The 22,959-nt window shown below is 41.4% G+C and overlaps 1 protein-coding gene across 2 annotated transcripts in view; it reads left to right on the top strand.

The window, feature by feature from the left end:
• The first annotated feature begins 13 nt into the window (after positions 1–13).
• SMIM14 (small integral membrane protein 14) overlaps positions 14–22,959 on the top strand; it is a 44,781-nt gene continuing 21,835 nt past the window's right edge. The window contains exons 1-2 of one of the 2 annotated variants that reach the window (XM_054824149.1): positions 14–163; positions 16,013–16,123. In XM_054824149.1, coding sequence (XP_054680124.1) covers positions 16,049–16,123 — 75 coding nt within the window. In that variant the 5' untranslated portion in view covers positions 14–163; positions 16,013–16,048. Of the gene's footprint in view, positions 164–255; positions 410–16,012; positions 16,124–22,959 lie in introns of those variants that run through there. The other variant, XM_054824151.1, reaches the window with a different exon arrangement.

The raw sequence follows: 22,959 nt of genomic DNA, 5'->3' as shown, positions 1-22,959 counted from the left end.
GGGTCTCGTGGCGCGGGCTGACGTGTGAGCCGGCCCGAAGCAGCGGGGCCGAGCCGCGGGGCCGCCTCTGCCAGCGCGGCCGCCTTGCCCCTGCCCCCGCGCCCGCCCCAGCCGCGCAGCGCGCCGCAGCCCTCCGCGCGCCCGCGACGGCGGCCAGAGCACGGTGAGCGGGGTGGGGGCGCCGCGGCGGGGAAGGGGTGGGCGCGGGCCGGCCGCGGCCAGGCAGAGCCGGGCGGGTCTCCGCGGACACCCCCGCCCTCCGTCCGCCGGGCGCGGAGCGGTGCGGTGCGGCCCGGGGGGTGGCCGCGGAGTCTGGGGAGACCCCGGTGGAGGCTGCAGGGGTAACTTCAAGCCTGTTGGAGTATAGAAACGTCCTCGCTGCCCGCTGCTTCGCCCGGTGCCCGGGAAGGTAAACACCAGGAGAGCCGGAGCCGTGCCGCTCGTTATTAGGCAACACTCTTCTTTTTCAAACCAGTGAAACGTCCACTCGTCGTCTTTACAGCTGGTCTGATTTGGGTTTTTCTGGTTGTTGGGGTTTTTAGTGCAAAGTGGCACTCTTCTGTCGATTTTTTTTTTTTCCCCAGGATCTCCATCTGATGCTTTGAGCCAAAGGGTTTTAGTTTTCTCTTTAAAGTAGCTGGAAGTGGCATGCTGACAGCAGGGTATGTGCTCTCAGGCTGCTCCCTGCTTTTTGAAAAGCGTGTGCAACTAAAGTAGGAGAAATTGAACAATGTCTTGTGAAAGATAATCTCAGGAAAAGGGCAGTGTCACACTGCCATTAATTTATTAAAGATAGGATTCCTGCCAGGAACTCTTCATATGTGCGCTCCAAGATGTGATTCCTAGTGGATTACAGTGGGGAAGGGGTATATTGGTCTTGGAAACCACAAGATATTGTCCATGGTCGTTCCTCTTCAGCTGTCACTGTGCCTGGTTCCCCAGATGTCCTGCCCTGCAGCTCAGCCACTGCATTCCATGGCAGCTCTGAGGCCTCAGCTAACCACCACTTCTACGTGAATGTGGTGCATGACCTACATCAAAAACTTTTGTTTCCTGGCAAACACCTGTTTGTCTAGTCAGTCTTCAGGATTGTCTTTTAGATATAGATTTGTCAGTGTAGGAACTGTTTGTGTTGTATACTGGCTGAACATCCATGTCTATGCATATAGATGTGTCTTGAAAACCACTTCCAGTTTTCAGAGGTGAGGACATGTAACTTTTTTGGTCTTAATAACTTATTATGTTAATGTTATTAGTGTGCCTACTGGGGAATGCTCACTACATATCTGCAGTGAGCATTAGTGGGGTCAGGTCTTAGAAGTCTTTACATACTTAGCTATTAGAGTGCTATCCACCTTTATTCATTTCTGTTACTTTCCAAAAGGAGACATCAAAAATCAAAATGAAAAAAAAATCAATCTTGATTTCTTCCTGTATACAGTAAGAGAGAATAAATCCTTGATAATTCCATCTAACTCTTGTGACCTGTCAAGATGAAAGAAAGCAAGCCATTGTTGTTGATCATTGATTTAAAAAAGTGACTCTGTCACTGACAGCGTGGCTTGAAATGGTAGAAGCAGTTGGCAAAATAAAAGTGATTGTAATGTTAGCAGTACATTAGTTGGCTCAGTCCTGAGTGCTGTTCCTTCCTCTGCCACTGAGGTGGGCGAGTCCAACTTCTTTGGTTCTTTTTGCCCCGTTTTATAAAATAGGAGATTTACTATTTTTGTCTAACTCTAGAACAGTATAGAATTCTGTATTTTAAGTGGTTTAAGATCATTTGTATAAGGTGCTAAACAAGTGCAAAGCCATACTGGATATGTTATCGGTCATTCCATTCTTGCATGTGCTTCTCTGGCAGGTAGGGACGTCCCTGACCCACTCGGGACCATAGGCCAGGAGGATCTGCTTTAGAACTGGGTGGCAGCCATTCTGTAGCTCTGGGTGGGTCTTATTTTAGCCTAGCTGGCTGTTATTTTGCTGACTGTAGAAATAAATATGATGAACATGGTTCTATGAAATTCCTTATACTGTGCATGTTGTGATGGTTTTGCAGCATCTTACCCAAACCACAGTCAAGTCCATTAAGTCTGAAGTGCGTTGCCCAGTTATGTGGGCAACATTCTGCAGGCCATGTTCTTCCCTCGTTCTAAGGGAAAAATAAGAATAATACACTTCTTTAACAAGTAGTCTACATAAAAACCATTTCAAGATGCATTATGGTTTTAATCACTTTGTAACTATTGTACCTGCTTTCAAAAGGTCAGTATTTGGTTTTAGAGAAAGTTAGTTTCTAACTGACTTCTTGTTTTGTTATTAACTTCTCATTTTCTCCCTTCATATATTTAGACTTCAGAATTAGTGATGTGTGAATGTTATTTGCATAACAAATGTGTAATAAAGCAAACTCTATGTTTGTGTTTCAGAATTTTCCCTCGTAGATATTTTAGGTACCTGACATGCATTCTTAAAGGCCAAATTTGGTCTCTGCTGAAGTTTGTCATAGCAGAATTGGGTCTAACAACATCACAAGTCTTCACAGGGCCAGTGCAATGAAAGTAGCAAGATCCTCTTTCTCTTCTTATAAGCACCTATGAATGTAGAAAGGTGTACAGTGCCCTGACAATACCAAGTATCAGATTCTTACTCTGTATGTTTTGAACATTTATCAGATTAGTCATCACAACAAATACAAAAATATTTTGGCAGATGCATTTATAAACAGAAAAAATGATGTCATCTGCGCATATTTTGCTTGGGAAGCAAATCAGAGAGCCTGTGAGCCTGCTTTGCATACATGCTGTTACATACATGCTTTGTATACATACATTTACATACATGCTATCACACTTGATGTTAAACACGCTTTCCATTTTAACTTCCTAGGTTATAGATTCAATTTATTAATATGTAAAGATCTATCTAGTTGTTAATGAGGCACCTGATTCTGCAAGATGCTGAGTACTTCTTGGAAAATCCAAGTGCTCCCAAGTCCTCTAGAAGTACCGTGGAAGCTATGAAAATTTTGTAAGGTTATACCACAGAGCCAAATCTTACAGTCCTTATTCAGGTAGGAAAAAAAAAAAAAAAGGAATTATTTTCGCAGAATAGCTCCTTCAGCTTGTATGCCTAGCTTCCCCAGTTCCCAAGTAGTCTCATTTGAAGAAAGACTCCTTAGCTCCTCATTATGAAGGAATACAGTCAGGGATGCGAGAAGGATTAGTCTGTGTTAGCTGTGTTAGTCTTATTTCTGCTGGACTTGAGTAGCAGCGCAGTGGAGAAGTATGGTCCTTTCCTCCTCTTTCCATTCCATCACCTATTCCGCGATATTGGCTGGGGCAAGAAAAAGGTCCCTTAGTGATGATTGATAAGGCTTTTCATGAAAGATTTAAAGATGCTTGGGGAGTAGCCTCTGGCATGATTGAGTGGTTGTACATTTGCATGGTTATTAATTGAACAAATATGCTTCAGAGGCTTTAGTCAAAGTGTCTAGCTGGTATTTTTACAGATAATGGAACAAATTAGTCCCATTTGGGTGGGAACAGATAGAATTACACTTGATAAAAGTTTTTCTCATTAAGATTAGTTCTGATTCTTCTGCAGCTTTGCATGCATTAAAAACCATGGCTTTCTGGAGCTAAATATAGTTTCATTCTTACTTTATAAAACTGCTAGACAAATGTCAGATCCAAAGCACTGAGCTCTCCTAGGAAAGAAAAGATTTTTATCAGAAAGAATTGAAAAGCTGTACAAAAATGTAGCACCAACCATTTACATGATATAAGCAACTGCAATGCTGTATTTGTTGAATCTTTGTCAAATACAGACCTCCAGTAATAGAGCTTTGGACTTTTTTTTTTTCTTTTCATATATTCCTGTGTATATGTTCATATATTTCCTATTAGTTAATCATAAAAGCTTTGTTTTTAGTAAGGCAATATTTTTATAGAGAGCTTGATGAAATAGTTTATGTCAGTTTTCATACATTAAAAAGTTAGTTTAGGAAAAAAAATCCATCTGAATGAAATTACATGAAGATGTGAAGTAAAGTTGGGGGTTAGCTTTTCAAATAGTTGGACTAAATCAAATTTGAAACAAAACTTCCTGGTGTGAATGGCCTTAGTTTAATGAGAATTCCTGTGCAAGTGGTTATGGTGTCATTAACGGTTCATCGCTTTCATATCTAAGTGAAGCTGATTAGATGACACCTGTCATTAAATACCCCTATTTGAAAATACTAGATAAGGCTTTTATCAGAGAGCTCCATGAAATATAGAAATATTCTTACACATAGACTTTTCTTGAGCTATGGAGATTGTCAGATGCTTCCATTTCAAGTTAGTATGTAGAACAGAAGTGTCTAAAGGTGAAAAATACCTTCTTTCCTGTGGGATAACTGTGGAGCTGAAGGTGAGATGCATGTCGCAAACTAATCCTGATCTCGTGAAATAGTACCATAAATTTTCCTTGTGGAAATGAATGTAATAGATTTAAAAATCTGTTGCTAGTAGGTGCAGGGGAGACTTGTATAATTTGCATAGTGCTTTCCTTTTGATAATCTAAATTAGTCTGTGAGTTTGCTGAATTAGACGAATGTTATTCTCTGGTAAAAACTGGGTCATCTTTTAGCTAAACATATGTAAATAACCAAGCCCAGAAATCCTGTTAATTGCTACAGATTCCCTCTGGTATAAGTACTGATTAAAAATATTTTAATTGATAAGCTTCAAATTGTTTACTGCAGGTATGTAGAAAACCTGATTCAACTTCCATTGAAGTCAAAGATGGGCACCAGCTAGCTTCAGATAAAATTTGATCTGGCCTAAAGGGGTTAGGAGTAGGGCTGCCAGGGAATAGAGCTGCTTTCATCTGAAAACTGAAAATCCTGCTATCTTTCTCAGCATGCTGCTATCCTGCTAAATCTGTTTGCTCAGTGGCAAGTTATTAGAAACATATGTCATCCCTGGAGAAAAAAATAATGAAAATATTCCAGAGAATTTCATTATAATTTTGTGTTTGTATGTGATTGGAGTAACATTCAGGAATAGTGTATTTTTACAGTTTGTAAGGATTTAGTAAGGTATTTTATAATCTAAACAATTGTACTTTTAATAATTGAGTCTCAAAAGCTCATGGCTCATGGGTTAGGGCTGCACTTGCTGACTCAATATTCTTGAAAAAATGTCGTTTTTATTTGGTTTAAAACTGCATTTTTTTAAAGACATTTTTTAATGTTTATTTTTGCAAAGAGGCGAAATGTCTACAAATTTCTGAATGATTGACCATCCAAAAAAAATTACTTCAAAATAATGAGTTATTGCAGGCCATCTGAGCTGCGGTAACTGCCTGGGTGCTCCTGGTTAGCTCAGGGCAGGTCTGAAGCGTCTCAGCTTAACTTTCTTCTCTTACAGACTAGGCAAAGTCGCATTCATTCACAGTTCCCATGGGCTAAGAGCGTGTGCAAGGACTGTTGCCACAGCTCAGCTGCCATGCAATGGCTTTGTTAAAACACGGTAATTTGCTCATGAGTTTGAGTCCTGAGCCCCACTGGGCGAGCTTTGAAGTCAGATCTGCCTTGAGCTCTCAAGTTGCTTTGGTACGTTTGAACATATTGATTATAATCTTGATTCATAAATCTTGGAACAAGAGCAGAGATGTTTTACGGATAGATTACATAGTTTGTTATAGGAACATATTCTTTTCCCGTACTTAGTTTTTTAAAGTAAATTATTAGTTTTGTATTACGAAGCCCAAAAGTTAAGTGCAAAACATCTCTTGGGTGGGGTAACCAACAGCAAAGTCAGTTTGCCTGTTCTACTCCCATGGGGAGGCTGGTGCAAGATGCTCACTTCTGCTGTTTTCCATCTGCAGGGAGTACCCTTTATTCTTGCTTCCCTGGAAGGCCAGTTCCTCTTTTGTGTGTAGCTACTTGTTCAGAATCGGGCCTGCCAAAACATTGCAACACAAACCTGTAGCCCTGGTTGGCATGGCACGGCATGGATGTCCTCTTGGTGCTGGTGCAGAAGTGCTCTCAGCAGGGGTTTCGGATTCAATGTGTTGTTTTCAGCAGTAGGGTATCGCTCATACAGCTGCAAGGGTGCTGAATTTAGGAGATTGGCAATTGTTGCTGGTGAATTGGAAGAGGAGTGTCAACACAGGCAGTGGGGTAGTCTGTAGTGCCAGAGATGCTGACCAAAAGCAGGAGAGTGAGCAAACTTGCCTAGGAACTGGCTCTTCTACTTACCACTCAAACGGAAAATCCCATTAAAGTCACTTGAGAGTTCTTGCCTTACTTGAAGACCACAGGAGAAGGCTCCCAGTTTGCTCTGTAAACTGGTCGAAATACAATGCGTTAGTGATTTTACAGAGGATATCCCAACCTTTTGCATTAATATAGGTCAAACAAAATGATTAAATAGCCATTAGTCATTCAGTACAATAAGAATAATTTTGTTGTACTAGACCATTGTCACGGGCTCCTACACTAGAAATAAATGCCGAAGCATTTACTTAGCAGAAAGAGGTTATTATTCTTGGACAATGTTCTGTGTCATTGACATCTCTTAATTAGCTTTCATATTCCAAGAGATTTCTTTCAGAAAAATATCATCATTTTAACAAAAGGATGACCAAATGATGACAGCTGGAGTTTGGCAATAGTGTTCTGTATCAAATATCAGTAAATGAATTCTGAAATAGCTGGACTGCTTTTTTGGTCCATGACTGGATGTGCATAATTAGCTCCTTTTCAAGTGTTTTGCCCAGAAGAAATGTTAAGCCACCTGCATGGGAATAAATAAATAGCTTTTTTAAATCTTACTGGGTCTTATTTAGCTCCCTTGGGTAATTCAGTTTTGATGACTGACATCAGCCTTAAAGCCTAAAATATCTCCCTCCTCACATATTGGGGACTGGCCATGAAAGGGAAGGTGGGGAACAGTACTGGAACAGTGGGGAGTTTTAATGTGTGGGTTCTTGTCCTCTGACAGTTGTACTTGGCACTGACAAGCCTTAATTAAACTGAAAGAAGCATCTATGTCATCGTCTGTATTTCCCTGATAAACCATTCTGTGTTGAACTGATGGACCTCAGCATACCTGTAACCTTGGTTAGCCTTGTCCACAAATAGTAAGTTTCCTACCAGGTTCCTCTAGATCCTGCCAGCCTTTAAAGTGGTTTTAACTTTTTCACATACTTCAGTGAGAGAAGAGTTGTGATGCTTGGCTGTGAAAGGGCTTTGACCATAATTACAAGTCTTTTAAGTTTTCATATTCTGGCTTGTGCTTCATTGCTCTAGGTGCTAGCACTGTTGGCAGAGTTGCCAGAAGAATTTCCTCACCTGCAAGCTCTGGAGTCAGGAGAATTTCCTGATTCCAGAGCGAGTCCAAATGTCCGCATCGGGGTGAAAACACTAGTGGCCCAGCAATGCTCACAATGTTGTGGTGGTAACACAGTGGTGGACTCATGCTGTGGGGACAAGGAATGTACCAGTGCTCTAGTAGTCTTGTGAGACCATCAGAAAAAAACATCAGTGAGATCCTTAGCACTTATTTCTCAGTTCTGAGCCTGTTCTGCTCAAAAGCTCCTTTCGCTATTTTGGCATGTTGCTGTAGTATCCTTCAGTGGCTGGCTCAGCATTTCTTAGTTTCATTGGTTTTGCTTCTATTTTTAAGGAGTTGTTTTGTATTAAATTAACATTTGTAAGAAGCACCAGATGGATGACACTGGAGAATTAATTCATAATTTACTTACATACCAAATGATTTGTGAGACAGTAGTAAAGTTACCTACTAGTATGCCTTGAGCAGGATGTGGCTGTGTGAGCAGCTCTCTTGTGGAGCTCCTGCTGGTCTTGATGTCTCTGTTGAAACCAACAAGAACAGCGCTAGTTGCATACATCTGTGTGCATGGCTAAGCACTGACTTTTCCATGAGGAAAGGAACTGGCTTAGCTTAATCTGCATTAAAAAGTTCATCTTAGATCTTGTTAATTATCCTGAGAAAAGTTGCAGTGCAAAAATACACTTGCCAACTCATTAGGCTACAGCTGGAAGTCCAGGGAGACGTGCTGATGCTTTCAAGTACAAAATCAGCTGCGTTCCCTCCCACCCCCTGGAACTATAAGGGAAGAGCGTGAAGAGGATTGCTTTATGCTCTGAAAGTGTTGTGATGTCTAGGAACCCTCTTTGGGTATTGTATCAGCCATTAAAATCATTGCAGCTCTTTTCCCTAGGAAAGCTAAATAGATGATCTGAACTGGGACAATTAGTTGGAGAAAGCTGTAATTGGAGCCACACTTTGCTGTGGCAGCGCTCCTCCTGGCAGGACCCACATTTATATCCTGCTGTTTTGCTTTTGCTGCCCAGTCAGCCAGTTGGTTTTCTTTTGTCCTGAAAACTCAATTTAATGCCCAGGAGGAGGCCTGGTAGAAAAAGATTATCAGTAGTCTTCTAGAGATCTGTGACCTTGCAGAGCTACTGGATCCTGGTCCACTGAAGCCAATGGAAGTGCTGCTGTTTGTTTCAGTAAAAGCAGGATGGAGCTGTAAGCATGGGAGAGGTGATGGGAGAGAGCTTCTCTTGAGTTGTTAATAGAAGGGATTAAAAATTACCATTATAAAAAAGCCAAGTTTAATGTTGCAGTGTTTCAAACTTAAGTTCTATGAGGGAATATTTACTTGAACTATCTAAATTACAATAATAGAGGAGAACAGATCCCTGGAATGTTTTAATTAGTATCAATTTGTATACAAGATTCTTCTTTTTCACAGAACCTATTTTTAGCCTTGTTTGAACAGAGGAAGTTCCTTTGTAAAGGAAGTTTCCTTAGAAATCTTCAAGCTTATTTTTGCCAGTTCTATAACCCTGACAATTTAAAACTCTTGCATAAAAAAATGCAGACCACCTCCACTGGATACTTATGACAGGCCCTTGGCTTCTGGATTAATTTTAATTTAGTGTGATGTCCTCCCCTATTGCCTTAGGATCATGCATCCATTAACTTCAGGCAGAATAGCATTTATTTATGTTAAAGTACCACTGATTTTTCTCTTTATTTTCTCCTTATTTCTGTAGTTCCTTTTGTGATGTTTCTTCCTTATTTAACTACAAACACTTTTGGTTTTTTACACTGTCCTGTAGTTTTATCCTGTGTTTAGTTATTCCCTTCCTTTGCTGCTTTAATGCCTGTTAACCATTTCTCCCTTGTTTCTTATTTATATTGCTCTGGTGATAGGAAATGTGCTGCATTTCTGGTAGCAGCAATTGAAAAAACTAGAAATTTCACAAAGATCTTTGCAGGTGAAATCAGCCAGTCCTGTGTACACATATCTCTGGTTTGTTTGGTTTTTTTAAGAGAGAAACCCCAAATCCATGCATATTATTTTCCCCCTCTATGCTCTAACCCAGCCTGAAGAGAAACTTGATGCAGAAATCAATGGATAAAATTCCCTGGCCTGTCTTACTCACAAAGCTTAGCTGTACAACTGAAGTAATAGGAATTTAAATAATAGGCTAGTCAGTTGGATGTAGGTAGTTCAGCAAAAGACTTACAGAACACACAGGATTCTGTGGGAGGGTGGATGTGCCTGAAGTACAAATATTATAGATGGAAATAAACAGGAAAATATGTTATATAACAAATACAGAAAACTCTGAGTTTGTCTGGGGTTCACTGGATTTGAATGTTTAGGCTCCTCTTGGTCGGCTGGTCACAAGTAAGCAGTATTGCCCTACTGAAGATACCTTTATCTATTATTTTACTGTATACCTAATTGACTTCGTGTGACCAGGCAGGGTTCAGTGAGTCCAGTCCCTAGAAGAGGCAGGATTAGAAACAGATTTTGGAGTAAGCACTGGTACCAGAGGCATTTTGAAATGTCCAGTAATGAGTCAGTTGTGGTGCTAGTTGCCCCTGGAGCACTGATGATACCCAGGGGGACAGAGTGACCAAGGAGGAGAAGAAAGAGTCCTATAAAAACAGTGATCAGGAGCTTTATGAGGAGCTGATCACAGCAGTCTCGTCTTGCTTCAACTGAAGCAAATTTCCACCCCCTTGGTTAATGTGTGCTGTGGTCACACAGCCCCAGTGCTTGGTAGTTTCTCTGGGACAGGACTTCATGTGCAGGATTGCTCGGGTGTTATGCCATACGAGGCCAGTGTACAGGATGCTTTAGATGCTAGAAGAGAATACTTGGAGGTCATTTGGAGATGGGTAAGATGATACAGAAGAACCAAACTTGGGGCGTGCTGTGAGGAAAATAATTACAGAAAAGGTCAGGTATTGTACAAAATATGGATACTAAGATGGCTGAGATGCAGGTAAAAAGGCAAGAGAATAAATCCTTTTTATGGAAACTTGGATCCTTTAGGAGATCATGGAAGAGTATAGGAGAGAGGGTTTCTGCCTCTGACAATAGGATAAAAATGAACATTTTATATTTGGGGCAGTGAATTGTTCATGCTTTGTATATCGCTTTTGCTATTTTAGTTATCATTTTTCAGAATGCCTGCAGAGGTGTAACAGGTCATTTGCTTTCTTTCTATGTTTTGTTTTGTTGGGTTTTTTTTTAATTTTATAAGTATTTTCATTTGTTCTGCTGCGCTTCTCTCAAACTGAGCTCAGAAGCAAAATTAACTTTATGGCTTGTTAGAGATATTTGACAATTGTGCTTTGAGTTATTGCAGTTGGCTGAAAAACAGTCATGAGGAGCTGAATAGGGTTTTGTTTCTCTTTAAATTAATGGGGAAAGATTCTGTTACTTGTCTGATACACTGTGAAGTATTTTCCTCCCAAGGATTTCTTACCTTCAATTTTCAGGAAAATAGCAACACAGCAAAAATAGTTCTTAGCAGAGGAAATCTTCAGGCATTGTATATATCATGTATGTGTGATAGTCTACATTTTAAAAGTGCCTGGATCCAGGAAAGATAAGAGTTAATAGGCTTTGAGTTTTGATGCTGAAGATGCCAGGTTTAGTCTGTGATAAATCTGCAGTGACTCTGATTTATGTATCATATAGAGTGTTTTTTTGAATACTGGAATTACAAATATTTTTACACACTCCTTTATACCAAGGAGTGGGGATCACCAATATGTGCACTTGGACAATCTTGCTAATCAGCTTTGTATTGGAGTCACATTGGAGGGCATCCAGCACATGGAAAATTGACAAAACTTCTTGTTTGCCTTCATGCTAGAAAGGAATTCAGTTTTGTAATGATTGGGGTGGAGAAAGACAGAATAGAATTTCTGTTTCCCAGAGCTCACCAGCTGCATGCTATTTACTCAGGAGAGGTGTTGCTGAATTGGGAAATATGTATAGTCATTGCAATAATTTAAAATACAGAAGAGTCTCCAGGTAAAAGAAAAAATAAATCAGATTGTAGCCATAAAGATTGCTTTTTTTGATAGTAGGTTGTATAAAATATAATACACAGCTGTAGGGCTGGGATTGGGGAAGAGAATAAAAGAATCATAGGATCATTTTGGTTGGAAGAGAACTTTAAGATCATCAAGTCCAACCCTTAACCTAACACTGCCTAGTCTGCCACTAAACCATGTCCCTGAGTGCCACGTCTACACATCTTTTAAATACCTCCAGGGATGGTGACTCAACCACTTCCCTGGGCAGCCTCTTCCAGTGATTGACAACCCTTTCAGTGAAGAAATTTTTCCTAATATCTCATCTAAACCTCCTCTGGCGCAACTTGAGGCCATTTCCTCTTGTCCTGTCACTTGTTACTTGGGAGAAGGGACCAACCCCCACCTGGCTACAACCTCCTTTCAGGTAGTTGTAGAGAGCAAGAAGGTCTCCCCTCAGCCTCCTTTTCTTCAGGCCCTCAGCCGCTCCTCATAAGACTTGTGCTCCAGTCCCTTCACCAGCTTCGTTGCCCTTCTCTGGACATGCTCCAGCACCTCAGTGTCTTTCTTGTAGTGAGGGGCCCAAAACTGAACGCAGTACTCAAGGTGTGGCCTCACCAGTGCTGAGTACAGGGGGACGTTCACTTCCCTAGTCCTGCTGGCCACACTGTCTCTGATACAAAACACCATTACTATCACTCTTTCTGTTTGTAGCACTGTTTCTGTATTTGTATCACTATTTCTGATACAAGAGAAGAAAAAATTTACAGTAATTACAATAACCAAGAATGCTATTTTTTAAAATAGCCATATTGAAAAATATTTCTTCATCACATACAGTTTCAAATAGATGCTCATGTCAAAAGGTAATGGTGGGCTTTTATTTCTGTCTTAAATCATCAGAGAACATCCTCCACTTTCCTTCCAAATTATAGTAATTCTGTCTCTGACCACAGTATTTTAATTTCAGTAGTACTGTTTATGATTGCCTCTGTGGGCCTCTTTACACTGAAAGGGTCATATTGACTCTTTGATGGTACATCATTTTTGTCCACATTTACTAATTTTCTCCTTTATTAAGCTTTCTACCAGTTTTCTTAGTCTAGAGGCTGTTATCAGTGACAGCTTTGGCGTATTTACCAAATGTATCTTCCAGCTGTTTCTAAACCCTGTGAATGAAATACTGTGCTAGCAGTAATATGGCCATACCAAAATATAGTAATTTTAAGTAGAGTAAAAATAACTCTCTCAGTCAGAGTACTGGCAGGTATTTGACCTCATAGCCTTACCAATTGCTGTAGCCTTACCAGTTAATCTGTAATTCCAAGAAAAACAAGGTAACAGTAAACAGAAAAAAAAGTAAAGTAAAAAACCCCAAAAACTACAAGCTGCTTTTTCTTTCTCCCGGTCATGAGGAAAAGACCAGAGCACACTTTCCCTTTTTCTGTGATAGATTGTATGTAGAAGAACAACTGTATTTGCAAAAGGTGGAGAGCTGGTGTGACTCACAGCAAAGAGGTCAGAGCTGCACAGAACAAGTTAGCCGCTGACGTGAGAGCAGACAATTGCAAGTACAAGGCAGGCAGGAAACACACTGCAATTCTGGAACAGGATTTTGACATGAACGGGCTGCCTAAGAGCATGCAGTGAAGCCAAGGAATCCTGCTCCGTGATATGTAAAAATAGTAGTCTCTTGTTACCAAATCTTACACAGGGTCACAAAACATTAATAAACTTAAGGATCTGATTACAGAGCTTAGTTGATATTTAGTACTTTATGCATTCAAAATGTGTTACAAATAACGCAAATATTAAGCCAAGAATGTTTTAATGAGGAATACAGACATGAGTGTGTCATTTTACAAGTGAAAATCATCATATAGTGTAGAGTGGTTTTCTCTGCTTTATAACTGGTCAGCTACATATAAAATCTCTGTTTCTTCCAGTTGCCAGCAAAAAATAGTTGCATAGAGGAGGATTAGTTACCCATTTGGGTTTTTTTAAAGTAATAAAATAACCCAAGTTTAACGTCTTTACCAGGGAGAAACCTAGTGCTGTTCCCAAAATAGATGGTCCATCTTCAGTCCTTTGCTGATGAAAGTGCTTGTTATAGGCTTGGAGGAAGGAAAGATAAAGGATGATTCCTTTCAGCATTACGTGAAAGTGAGAAAGCTTGTAAGGGATCTTTTGTTGAAAGCTTGGATGGCATTTTACTTGGTGACATGTGTTCTGCTTTATTTCAGCTCATTAGGGTAATTCATCATGTACAATTCAGATGCCTTTGGGTAAATTCCTTCTAGTGCACCTCCACTTAAATTTATGATGTCATATGACAGGTTAATTTTCCCCATTTATTGTCTAATCTTTTTCAGTTATATGTTCTACAAAGAACGTTAGCCTGGTTTCATTGGTGATGACTCTTATCTGATGTTTTGATTTCTTGTAGTCATATATAGATTAACACTTTTGTATTAATTGCTGTGACATTGCTATGTGTTACTGACTCCTAAATTCTTTCAAGTTACAGTTAAATATTGTTTTGCAGCTTTACTGGTTCAAATACCTTCTTTTGGTTGTCAGCATTATGTCCAGAGAAACCATTTTGCACTATTTAGCAATCAGTGTTTTTACCTGTTCCTCGTGCTAAAATAGTTTTAGAAAGGCTATTCTGGTTGATGTGGTGTATCATCCAGGGAGTTAGTGTAGTTAAAACATTTCTATTGCTGTTGAGCAGTTCTAGTAATTCTGAGATACTACACTAACTTTTGTGAAATTATCTTCATCATTAACTCCCAAAAAGAATCATTAGATTATCTGTTGTGATCTCCTGTATACTGGAGAACATTATATCTAAACTTGGGTGCTTCTGTACTTTATTCAGTAACCCGTATTTGGCTGAAGCACACTGAATGTGTTGAGAGATGGGAAATCCACCCCTTCTTTGGCGGTTTGTTGCACTGGTCAGTTACTCTCGTGGTAAAAATGTATGCCTGCCTTCTCTTTTGAATTTGGTTGATTGCAGCTTGCAGTCATTGGTTCCTGATCACCTTGTCATTGAAGAACTTCTCAATACTCAGGTTTATTTTTCTGTGCAAAGCTACTTGTATGCTACATAATAAAGTAATCTTTCAGTCCTCTTCTCAATACATTGCCAGATTGCTCTTTCTTAGTGTCTAGGCAAAAAGCCTTTTCTCCATCCCTTCAATTTTTTTTCTCTTTTTCAGTTTTCAGTATTCTTTTTAGAAAGTGGAGACTAGCAGATATTCAGACTCCATAATGAAGATACGGATATCTCTTACCTTCTTTTACTATCTGGCTCTCTCCACCATGGCAGAGAATAATACAGAAAACTGGTACGCATTGACAGAGGAAGGACTCTGAAATGCATTTTCTTTTTTCTAGCTTTTCTTCCCCCAAGAGGACAGAAATATTGTGATGATACATTCTGTTGAATGACAATATCTCATAGCCATATGGGTTATTCCTCTCTCTTCTAGAGAGGTTAAAACATTAAAATGCTTCTGTGTGATCAAGGCTGTAAGTTTTTATAGGTGATGACTACAGAGCACATGTGTTGATTCAGCACACCCTTATCAAATGGCTGCACCTTCATAAACTACTTGGTTTAGGAAATTGAGAGGATGTATCTGCTCTATGTTGCTGCATTTTTTAAGCTTGCCAGTTATCTCACATTAGGGCCCCAGTGCATGCAACACAAATGCAGTCTGAATCGACCTTTATCAATGCCAAGTTAACAAAAATATTTTGAAAGTATCATTATGCAGAACTGATCTAATACAGCATTAAGAATCCTCATTTGAGAGAAATCAATCCCTGATTTGACCACAAGGGTAGAAATGCGTTGCAATCTGCTACCTATTTTGAGCAGCAATTAAGTCACTGAGAAACTATTGGTAAATAGTAAAGATATGCTTGTATATGCTTGACATGTCTGGTGTAATTGGTTTTAGCAGGTGAATAACCTAGAATTGATTCCTCACCATGGCCATTATATCTTCTTTGAACTTTCTGTATTGCTGAGTGAATGACCTACTTCTTTGATCTAGAATTAGTGTGTGTAGCTCCATTTGTGAAGTGTTTCCAACTATATCCACTTTTGCACCCCTGCTGCTTGCTTTCATTATACAATAAGGATGATTGTTTCTCCCTGTAGCAAAGAAGTTACCAGGTTTTAAATTATTTTCCTGTACATTGATCCAGAGGGAGAATGCCAGCAGTTTGTTAGGGGTTTAGGAATACAAGTTCCCCTGACTTTTCAAATTATATTCGTACACTTAAGAGTCCCACTATGCAGATGAGAGACCAGAATTTAATCTTTGTGGTTCTTGTTTGTTAGGATGTATTTCATAATGGTATGTGGGAAAACCCAGGGGAGACTCACAAATTTTTGCAAAAAAAATTATTTGGGTCTTTAAGGAAGTCTGTGTGGGACACTGCTTTCAGCAACATCAAAATGTAACTGCACATACCAGACTTCTTCATTCATGCTGCCAAAGAAATAATAGGATTACCCTGCTTTGTTTTGCTTTTTCACCCTGGCATTGAATGAACTGAAACTTGATGTGTGAGTCTCTGGAAAATAAGGTCAGTTGAAAAAGAGTTCATTGTCCTTTTCTTCTTATTCTTCATAGGTGTTCACAGACAAGTTCAGGTTTATCCAGAGAACCATGGCAGAAGGTGGATTTGATCCTTGTGAATGCATTTGCTCACATGAACATGCAATGAGAAGACTGATTAATCTGGTAAGGATAACGAGGATATTTGGAAGGGTGATTATTCAGACATTACTTCAGCTCTTGCAGATCTGCAGTTATTGATGCTTTTGATTCTGCTTATTCAGTTGCATGTACTGTTAGAATCTGTGCATCTGACTTTCTGATGAGCTTTTGAATAGTTAATACAAATTATAGCTTTCTGTTTCTTTCCCAGAGTTGCATTTTGACAGCATTGACAGTGTTTCTATTGAAATGTTTCTTTGTAACATTTTTTAGTCTGCATAAAAAAAAAAAAAAGAAACTACCCAGCAAACTATTTGAGTTCAAAGTGATACCACACATACAAAATTCCATGTACTCATATGGCAACATAACAATGTCTAAATTTTTAAAACTAACATTAAAAAAACCCCTAAAGTTGAGAATTGAGTGATTTTGAGTTCTAAGTTCTGTTTCTTGCTATGTCATTGATATGGTTGAGCAACTTCAAGCAAGTTATTTTACATTGCTGTAACTGTGACCTGTAAAATAGCAATGATTCTTTGCTTCTGTGTGGAGCTTAGTTCACTGTCCATTGAAGAAAAAGCTACAAAGTGCTGGGTTTTTTTTCCTAAGTATCATAGAATCATAGAATGGTTTGGGTTGGAAGGGACCTTAAAGATCATCTAGTTCCAACCCCCCTGCTGCGGGCAGGGACACCCTCCACTAGACCACGTTGCCCAAAGCCTCATCCAACCTGGTCTTAAACACTTCCAGGGATGGGGCCTCCACAGCCTCTCTGGGCAACCTGTTCCAGTGCCTCACCACTCTAACAGTAAAGAATTTCTTTCTAACATCTAATCTAAATCGACCCTCCTTCAGCTTGAACCCATTACCCCTTGTCCTGTCGCTACACTCCCTGATAAACAGTCCCTCACCATCTTTCCTGTAGGCCCCCTTTAGGTACTGGTAAGCCGCAATTAGATCTCCCCGGAGCCGTCTTTTCTCCAGGCTGAACAACCCCAACTCTCTCAGCCTGTCCTCATAGGAGAGGTGCTCCAGCCCTCGGATCAGCTTTGTGGCCCTCCTCTGGACTCCCTCCAACAGCTCCATGTCTCTCCTCTACTGGGGCCCCCAGAGCTGGACGCAGTACTCCAGGTGCGGTCTCACAAGAGCGGAGTAGAGGTGCAGGATCACCTCCCTCAACCTGCAGGTCACACCTCTTCATGCAGCCCAGGACATGGTTGGCTTTCTGGGCTGCAAGCGCACACTGCCAGCTCATGTTGAGCCTTCTCATCAATCAATACCCCCAAGTCCTTCTCCTCGGGGCTGCTTTCAATCCATTCCTCGCCCAGCCTATAGTCGTGCTTGGGATTGCGCCGACCTACTTGCAGGACCTTGCACTTGGCCTTGTTGAACTTCATGCGGTTCGCACGGGCCCACCTCTCCAGCCTGTCCAGGTCCTTCTGGATGGCATCCCTTCCCTCCAGCATGTTGACCCCACCACACAGCTTGGTGTTGGCGGCAAACTTGCTGAGGGTACACCCGATCCCACTGTCCATGTCGCCGAGAAAGATGTTGAACAGTGCCGGTCCCAGTACCGACCCCTGAGGAACACCACTTGTCACCGTTCTCCACTTGGACATTGAGCCGTTGACCACAACTCTTTGAGTGTGACCATCCGGCCAATTCCTTATCCACCGAGTGGTCCATCCATCGAATCCATGTCTCTCCAATTTAGAGACAAGGATGTCGCGCGGGACAGTGTCAAATGCCTTGCACAAGTCTGGGTAGATGACGTCGGTTGCCCTTCCCTTATCCACCGATGCTGTCACCCCATCATAGAAGGCCACCAAGTTTGTCAGGCACGATTTGCCCCTAGTGAAGCCGTGTTGGCTGCCACCAATCACCCCCTTGTTTTCCATGTGCCTGAGCATAGTCTCCGGGAGGGTCTGCTCCATAATCTTGCCAGGCACAGAGGTGAGACTGACCGGCCTGTGGTTCCCTGGGTCTTCCTTTTTACCCTTCTTAAAAATGGGGGTTATGTTCCCCGTCTTTCAGCTGGCGGGAACTTCACCAGACTGCCAGGACTTCTCAAATATGATGGTGAGTGGCCTGGCCACTTCATCCGCCAGTTCCCTCAAGACCTACGGATGCAACTCATCAGGTCCCATGGACTTGTGCACCTTCAAGTTCCTTAGATATTCTAAGATCAGGAACCTGATCTTCTCCTACAGTGGGCGGTTCTGCATTCTCCCAGTCCCTGCCTTCTGTGACCTGGGCAGTGTGGCTCAAGCATTTGCCAGTGAAGACTGAGGCAAAGAAGTCATTGAGCACCTCAGCCTTCTCCATATCCTGGGTAACCAGGTCACCCGTTTCATTCCAGAGGGGACTCACATTTTCCCTCATCCTCCTCTTATCACTAACATACCTATAGAAGCTTTCCTTGTTGTCCTTGACATCCCTGGCCAGACCAACTTCTATCAGGGCTTTGGCTTTCCTAACCTGCTCCCTGGCTGCTTGGACAGTTTCTCTGTATTCTTCCCAGGCTACCTGCCCTTGCTTCCACCCTCTGTAGGCTTCCTTTTTTTGTTTGACTTTGCCCAGGAGCTCCTTGTTCATCCATGGGGGCCTCTTGGTGGTTTTGCTTGACTTCCTCTTTGTTGGGATGCATCGCTCCTGAGCTTGGAGGAGGTGACCCTTGAATATTAGCCAGCTGTCTTGGGCCCCTCTTCCTTCCAGGGCTTTGTCCCATGGTATTCTACCAAGCAGATCCCTGAAGAGGCCAAAGTCTGCTCTCCTGAAGTCCAGGGTAGTGAGCTTGCTGAGCGCCCTCCTCGCTGCTCTGAGGATCCTGAATTCCACCGTTTCATGGTCACTGCAGCCAAGGCTGCCCTTGAGTTTCACGTCCCCTACCAAGCCCTCCTTATTGGTGAGAATAAGGTCCAGCATGGCACCTTTCCTCGTGGGCTCCTCTGTCACTTGGAGGAGAAAGTTGTCATCAACACATTCCAGGAACTTCCTGGACTGCTTGCGCTCAGCTGCGTTGTCCCTCCAGCAGATGTCAGGGTGGTTGAAGTCCCCCATAAGGACCAGGGCTTGTGAGCGTGTAAAAATATATATTTTTTTTTTTAAAATAACACTAACAATTGTGAACTGTGAGCAATTAGGTGAACTTGATTACAACTCTAATTTAGTTAAACTTTTTTTAAGATTACATTGTACATCAGCTTAATTTGATGTACTTCCCCTTGCTGATTTTCATAAATTTGGTTTTATCCCATTTTATTTCTTAGTCCTTTTAAGTTACTGAGTACATCAACTGCAGTATGTGTGAAGAGCATCCTCTCTAGGATCAGGCCCTTCTTCAAGAGGTTTCTTACCAGTATTTTAGAAAGGTTTTCAGGCATCCACTAGCCTATGATAAGAGTAGGCCTAATGTGTAAGTCCCCAAAGAATGTATGTCTGGAAATAAGGAATCAATTTGTGTGCTTGCCCTTAAAATAAAATAACTTCCATGTGCATACATCCACAAAAGAACAAACGTGTTTTAAACAGCGCTTTGCAGGGAGTATATATAGCTGCTTCTTCCAAATGTGTGGGTTGCACTCATATAGCCCTGCTTCACCCTGAACATAAAATCCTGAGTGTCCACACTTTCTTGGCCTTGGAGTGTGTTGTTATACTATCTCATCTGGAGTGCCAGGGGAAGAACCTAAAGCAAGGTAGATGCTGTACCTGTGTGTGCTCTCAGGGAGCTTGGATGACCCCATTTTCTAGAATGACTCTGCTCAGAGTAAGCAGAGTTCACCACCCATGTCCATAACGCAGCACTGCAGAACCTGTGCCATTGCGTTCTCACATTGTGCCCCTGGGCCTGTGCGCACAGAATGCCGCCTCAAAAACACGCAAGCCACCCTGGGAGCCAAAATACCCCAGACCAGGTGCTCTCAGTGAGAGGGCTGCATCAGTGGTTGCAGCAGAAGGCAAAACAATCCCCCACAAGAACAAGAGGAAATGACAAGCGCTTGTCATCTCACAGACTGCGAAACCCTTGGGCTAAGTATCAAAGCTGGAGTTGCCAAACAGCCCAGATCTGTGTAGTGGCCAGCTGCACCAAAGTCCAAAATGAAAAATACAGCATGTCTGCATAGCCAATTCCACGTGCTTTATGGGCCTGATACCATTTCCCTTTGGTAGTTCCCAAATGTGCAGCCAGTGCTCTTGAGTCCCACAAGTTGTTAGAGGTTGACTCACTTTCTTATTGCTGAACAGACAACAGCCTTATTTGGGGGATGGAGGTGCAAGAAGTGAAAGGGATGTGTGCCCATTTGCTGGCGTTATCAGAATTGTTCAGGGTGGAAGGGACTTCAGGAGGTCATTTAGGCCGACCTCCTGCTCAAAGCAGGGTCAACAGTGAATTCAGACCAGGTCATTCAGGGCTTTTATTCCAGCTGAGTCTTGAAAACCTTCAAGGATAGTAATTATGCAGCCTCTGGGGCAACCTGCTCCAATGTTTGACAGTCCTTGTGGTAGAGCATTTTTTCCATCCACTGTTTTAGTTGAATGTTTCCTACCCTTTGCCCTACAGCACTGTGAAGAGCCTGTTCTGTCCTCTCAGTAACCTCCTCGTAAGTACTGGGGGCCTGCTGTTACATCCACCCAAAACTATCTTTTCTCTGGGCTGAACAAGCCCAGCTCCCTCAGCCTCTCCTTATAGGACAAGTGCTCCAGCCCCTGGTGACCCTCTGCTGAATTGACTTCAGCCTGTAAATATGTCTTGGGTAGAGAAGTCCGAGACTGGATACAGTATTCCAGATACGGGCTTAAAGTGCTGAGTACAGGGGTGTAATCACATCCTTCAGTTTACTTACACACTATTTAAAGGTCAATGCTATTGGCACAAGGGCGTAGAAAATTGAGGCTTCTGTGGACAACAGTTGTCACTTCTGTGAAGCTTCTACGTCAGGGCCCAGCCATCCTAGTTCATGCTTCCCATTAAGAAGCACAATTTCAAAATATTCTGAGCTCTTCCTGCTGCCCCTGTATGGACGCTCATACACATGTTCTTTCCTGAGAAGGATTTCCCTCTTGTCCTCAACTTGACATTTGTGCCATATGCCACAGTTGTGTTGATTCTAGACCTTGAGGCTTCTGGACACGTGCTGCAGTGGTGACAAAGGAACCTCCAGGACCAAGTTTCAGGAAGTTGGGAGGGAGAAAGGAGGATGCATGTTGATTGCTGTTTCCTCTGAGGCTTGTCAGATGCCAGTCTGAACCAATATGGTTGAGGCTTTCAACCCCCATTCAGCATTTTTTATCTTTTCACTTTTTGCTGGAATATACGATGGGCAATGGCACCAGTCAGCCAGTTCTTTTTATGGTGTAGCTGGAAGATTCTAGGTATGAATGAAGTAGACAAGTTGTGTCCAAAGTCAGAATTGCCACAAAGGTCTGTGAGATTTTGTTCCTGGGCTGCTCTATGCAATCAGTGTAAGGTGGGTGCAAATGGATCATCTGGAGGCACACTAGTTCCTGCGCTGTGAATGTAAACAGCACATTGTAGGTGCACCCTCTTGGGCAGTCACCAAGACCAGTCTAACAGTGTTCTTGTGTAGTTGCAGGAATGGAGTTTATTGCTCGGTGTCCAGCTTCCAAAAAGATCATACCAATTAGCACTTGAAACTGTGAGGAATAAGGGGAAATGCCAGATTTCATCTATCCTAAAAAGCAAAACAGATGCTCCTAAATATTAATAAGAGCAAATCACTAACTGGGATAATTCAGCGGAATCTAGAAAGGAAAACTCTGAAAAGTGTCAGTCAGTAGCCAGACTATCCTCAAGTAACCTGTTGCATGCTTTTAGCACGAGACTTGCTAAACCTTCATTACTGCATCTGTAACTTTTATGCTTCAGTAAGAGTTTGCTTTCTAAGCTGCTGTTTTGTCACTCAATCTTACACAACATAAGCAAACAGGAATTTTACTATTTGCTTTAAAAGGAACCCCTGGACACCGGTTCTCAAAGTTGCTGAACTCCACAAGTCTTAATGGGGACTGGGTGCCCACTACCTCTGAAAGCTGGATCCTCAAAACCTTTACTCCAAAACTATTGCAATATAAGAAAGCAAGGCAATCTGTAGTTGTTCAGCCTGTGGGGGAGAAAAAATACCCAAATATGCTGTATACCCAGAGTGGTTCCCTATACCCACTTAATTGTTGATTATTTTTAACCTAAATAGGTATAAAACCCACCAGAGCACATTTGAATGGTATTACAGCTGGGTTTACTTGTCAGGATTTTGGAGCAAATTGTATAACAATTACCGTAATTATCTCCAGACTGAGCATTGTAAATCCAGAAATTCAGAGTCAAGATTAAATTTAACAGAATAACAATGTAATTATAAGAGATACCCCAGTGTGGAAATGTACTATTAGGATTCTTCAGTCCAGTAACAACACTGTGCAAAACCACCATGATTGATGTAGACTTTAATAACTTGCATTTAGGTTAAAGTAAACTAATTTTACAGACTAATGTGTTTATACCTGTATAGAACAACACTTATAAGAATCAAGGCTTCTGCTAATGAAGAAGGCATGATGTATTCAGTTATGACTATTACATGTAGAGTTAAAAATACATATTCAAGTAGACATGATTTCTGCTAGACTTAACTGTATGGGAAATTTGAATGATGCTGCTAAGCCAAGGTCAGAAGGAGGTCAAAAAGTCTGACTCTACAACCTGAAGTTCTCATTTTAATTCCCAAAGTATTACTTTTAATTTCTAATTTAATTGGTGTATTTATTTTGAAATTCTTAGAAAATGTATTTGGTTCAAAGTACAACTTGTGGATGAATACATTATTTTTTTTTAT

The sequence above is a fragment of the Grus americana genome, chromosome 4 (assembly GCF_028858705.1).
Source record: "Grus americana isolate bGruAme1 chromosome 4, bGruAme1.mat, whole genome shotgun sequence".
Lineage (NCBI taxonomy): Eukaryota > Metazoa > Chordata > Aves > Gruiformes > Gruidae > Grus > Grus americana.
This window is presented reverse-complemented; position numbering and strand designations above follow the sequence as displayed.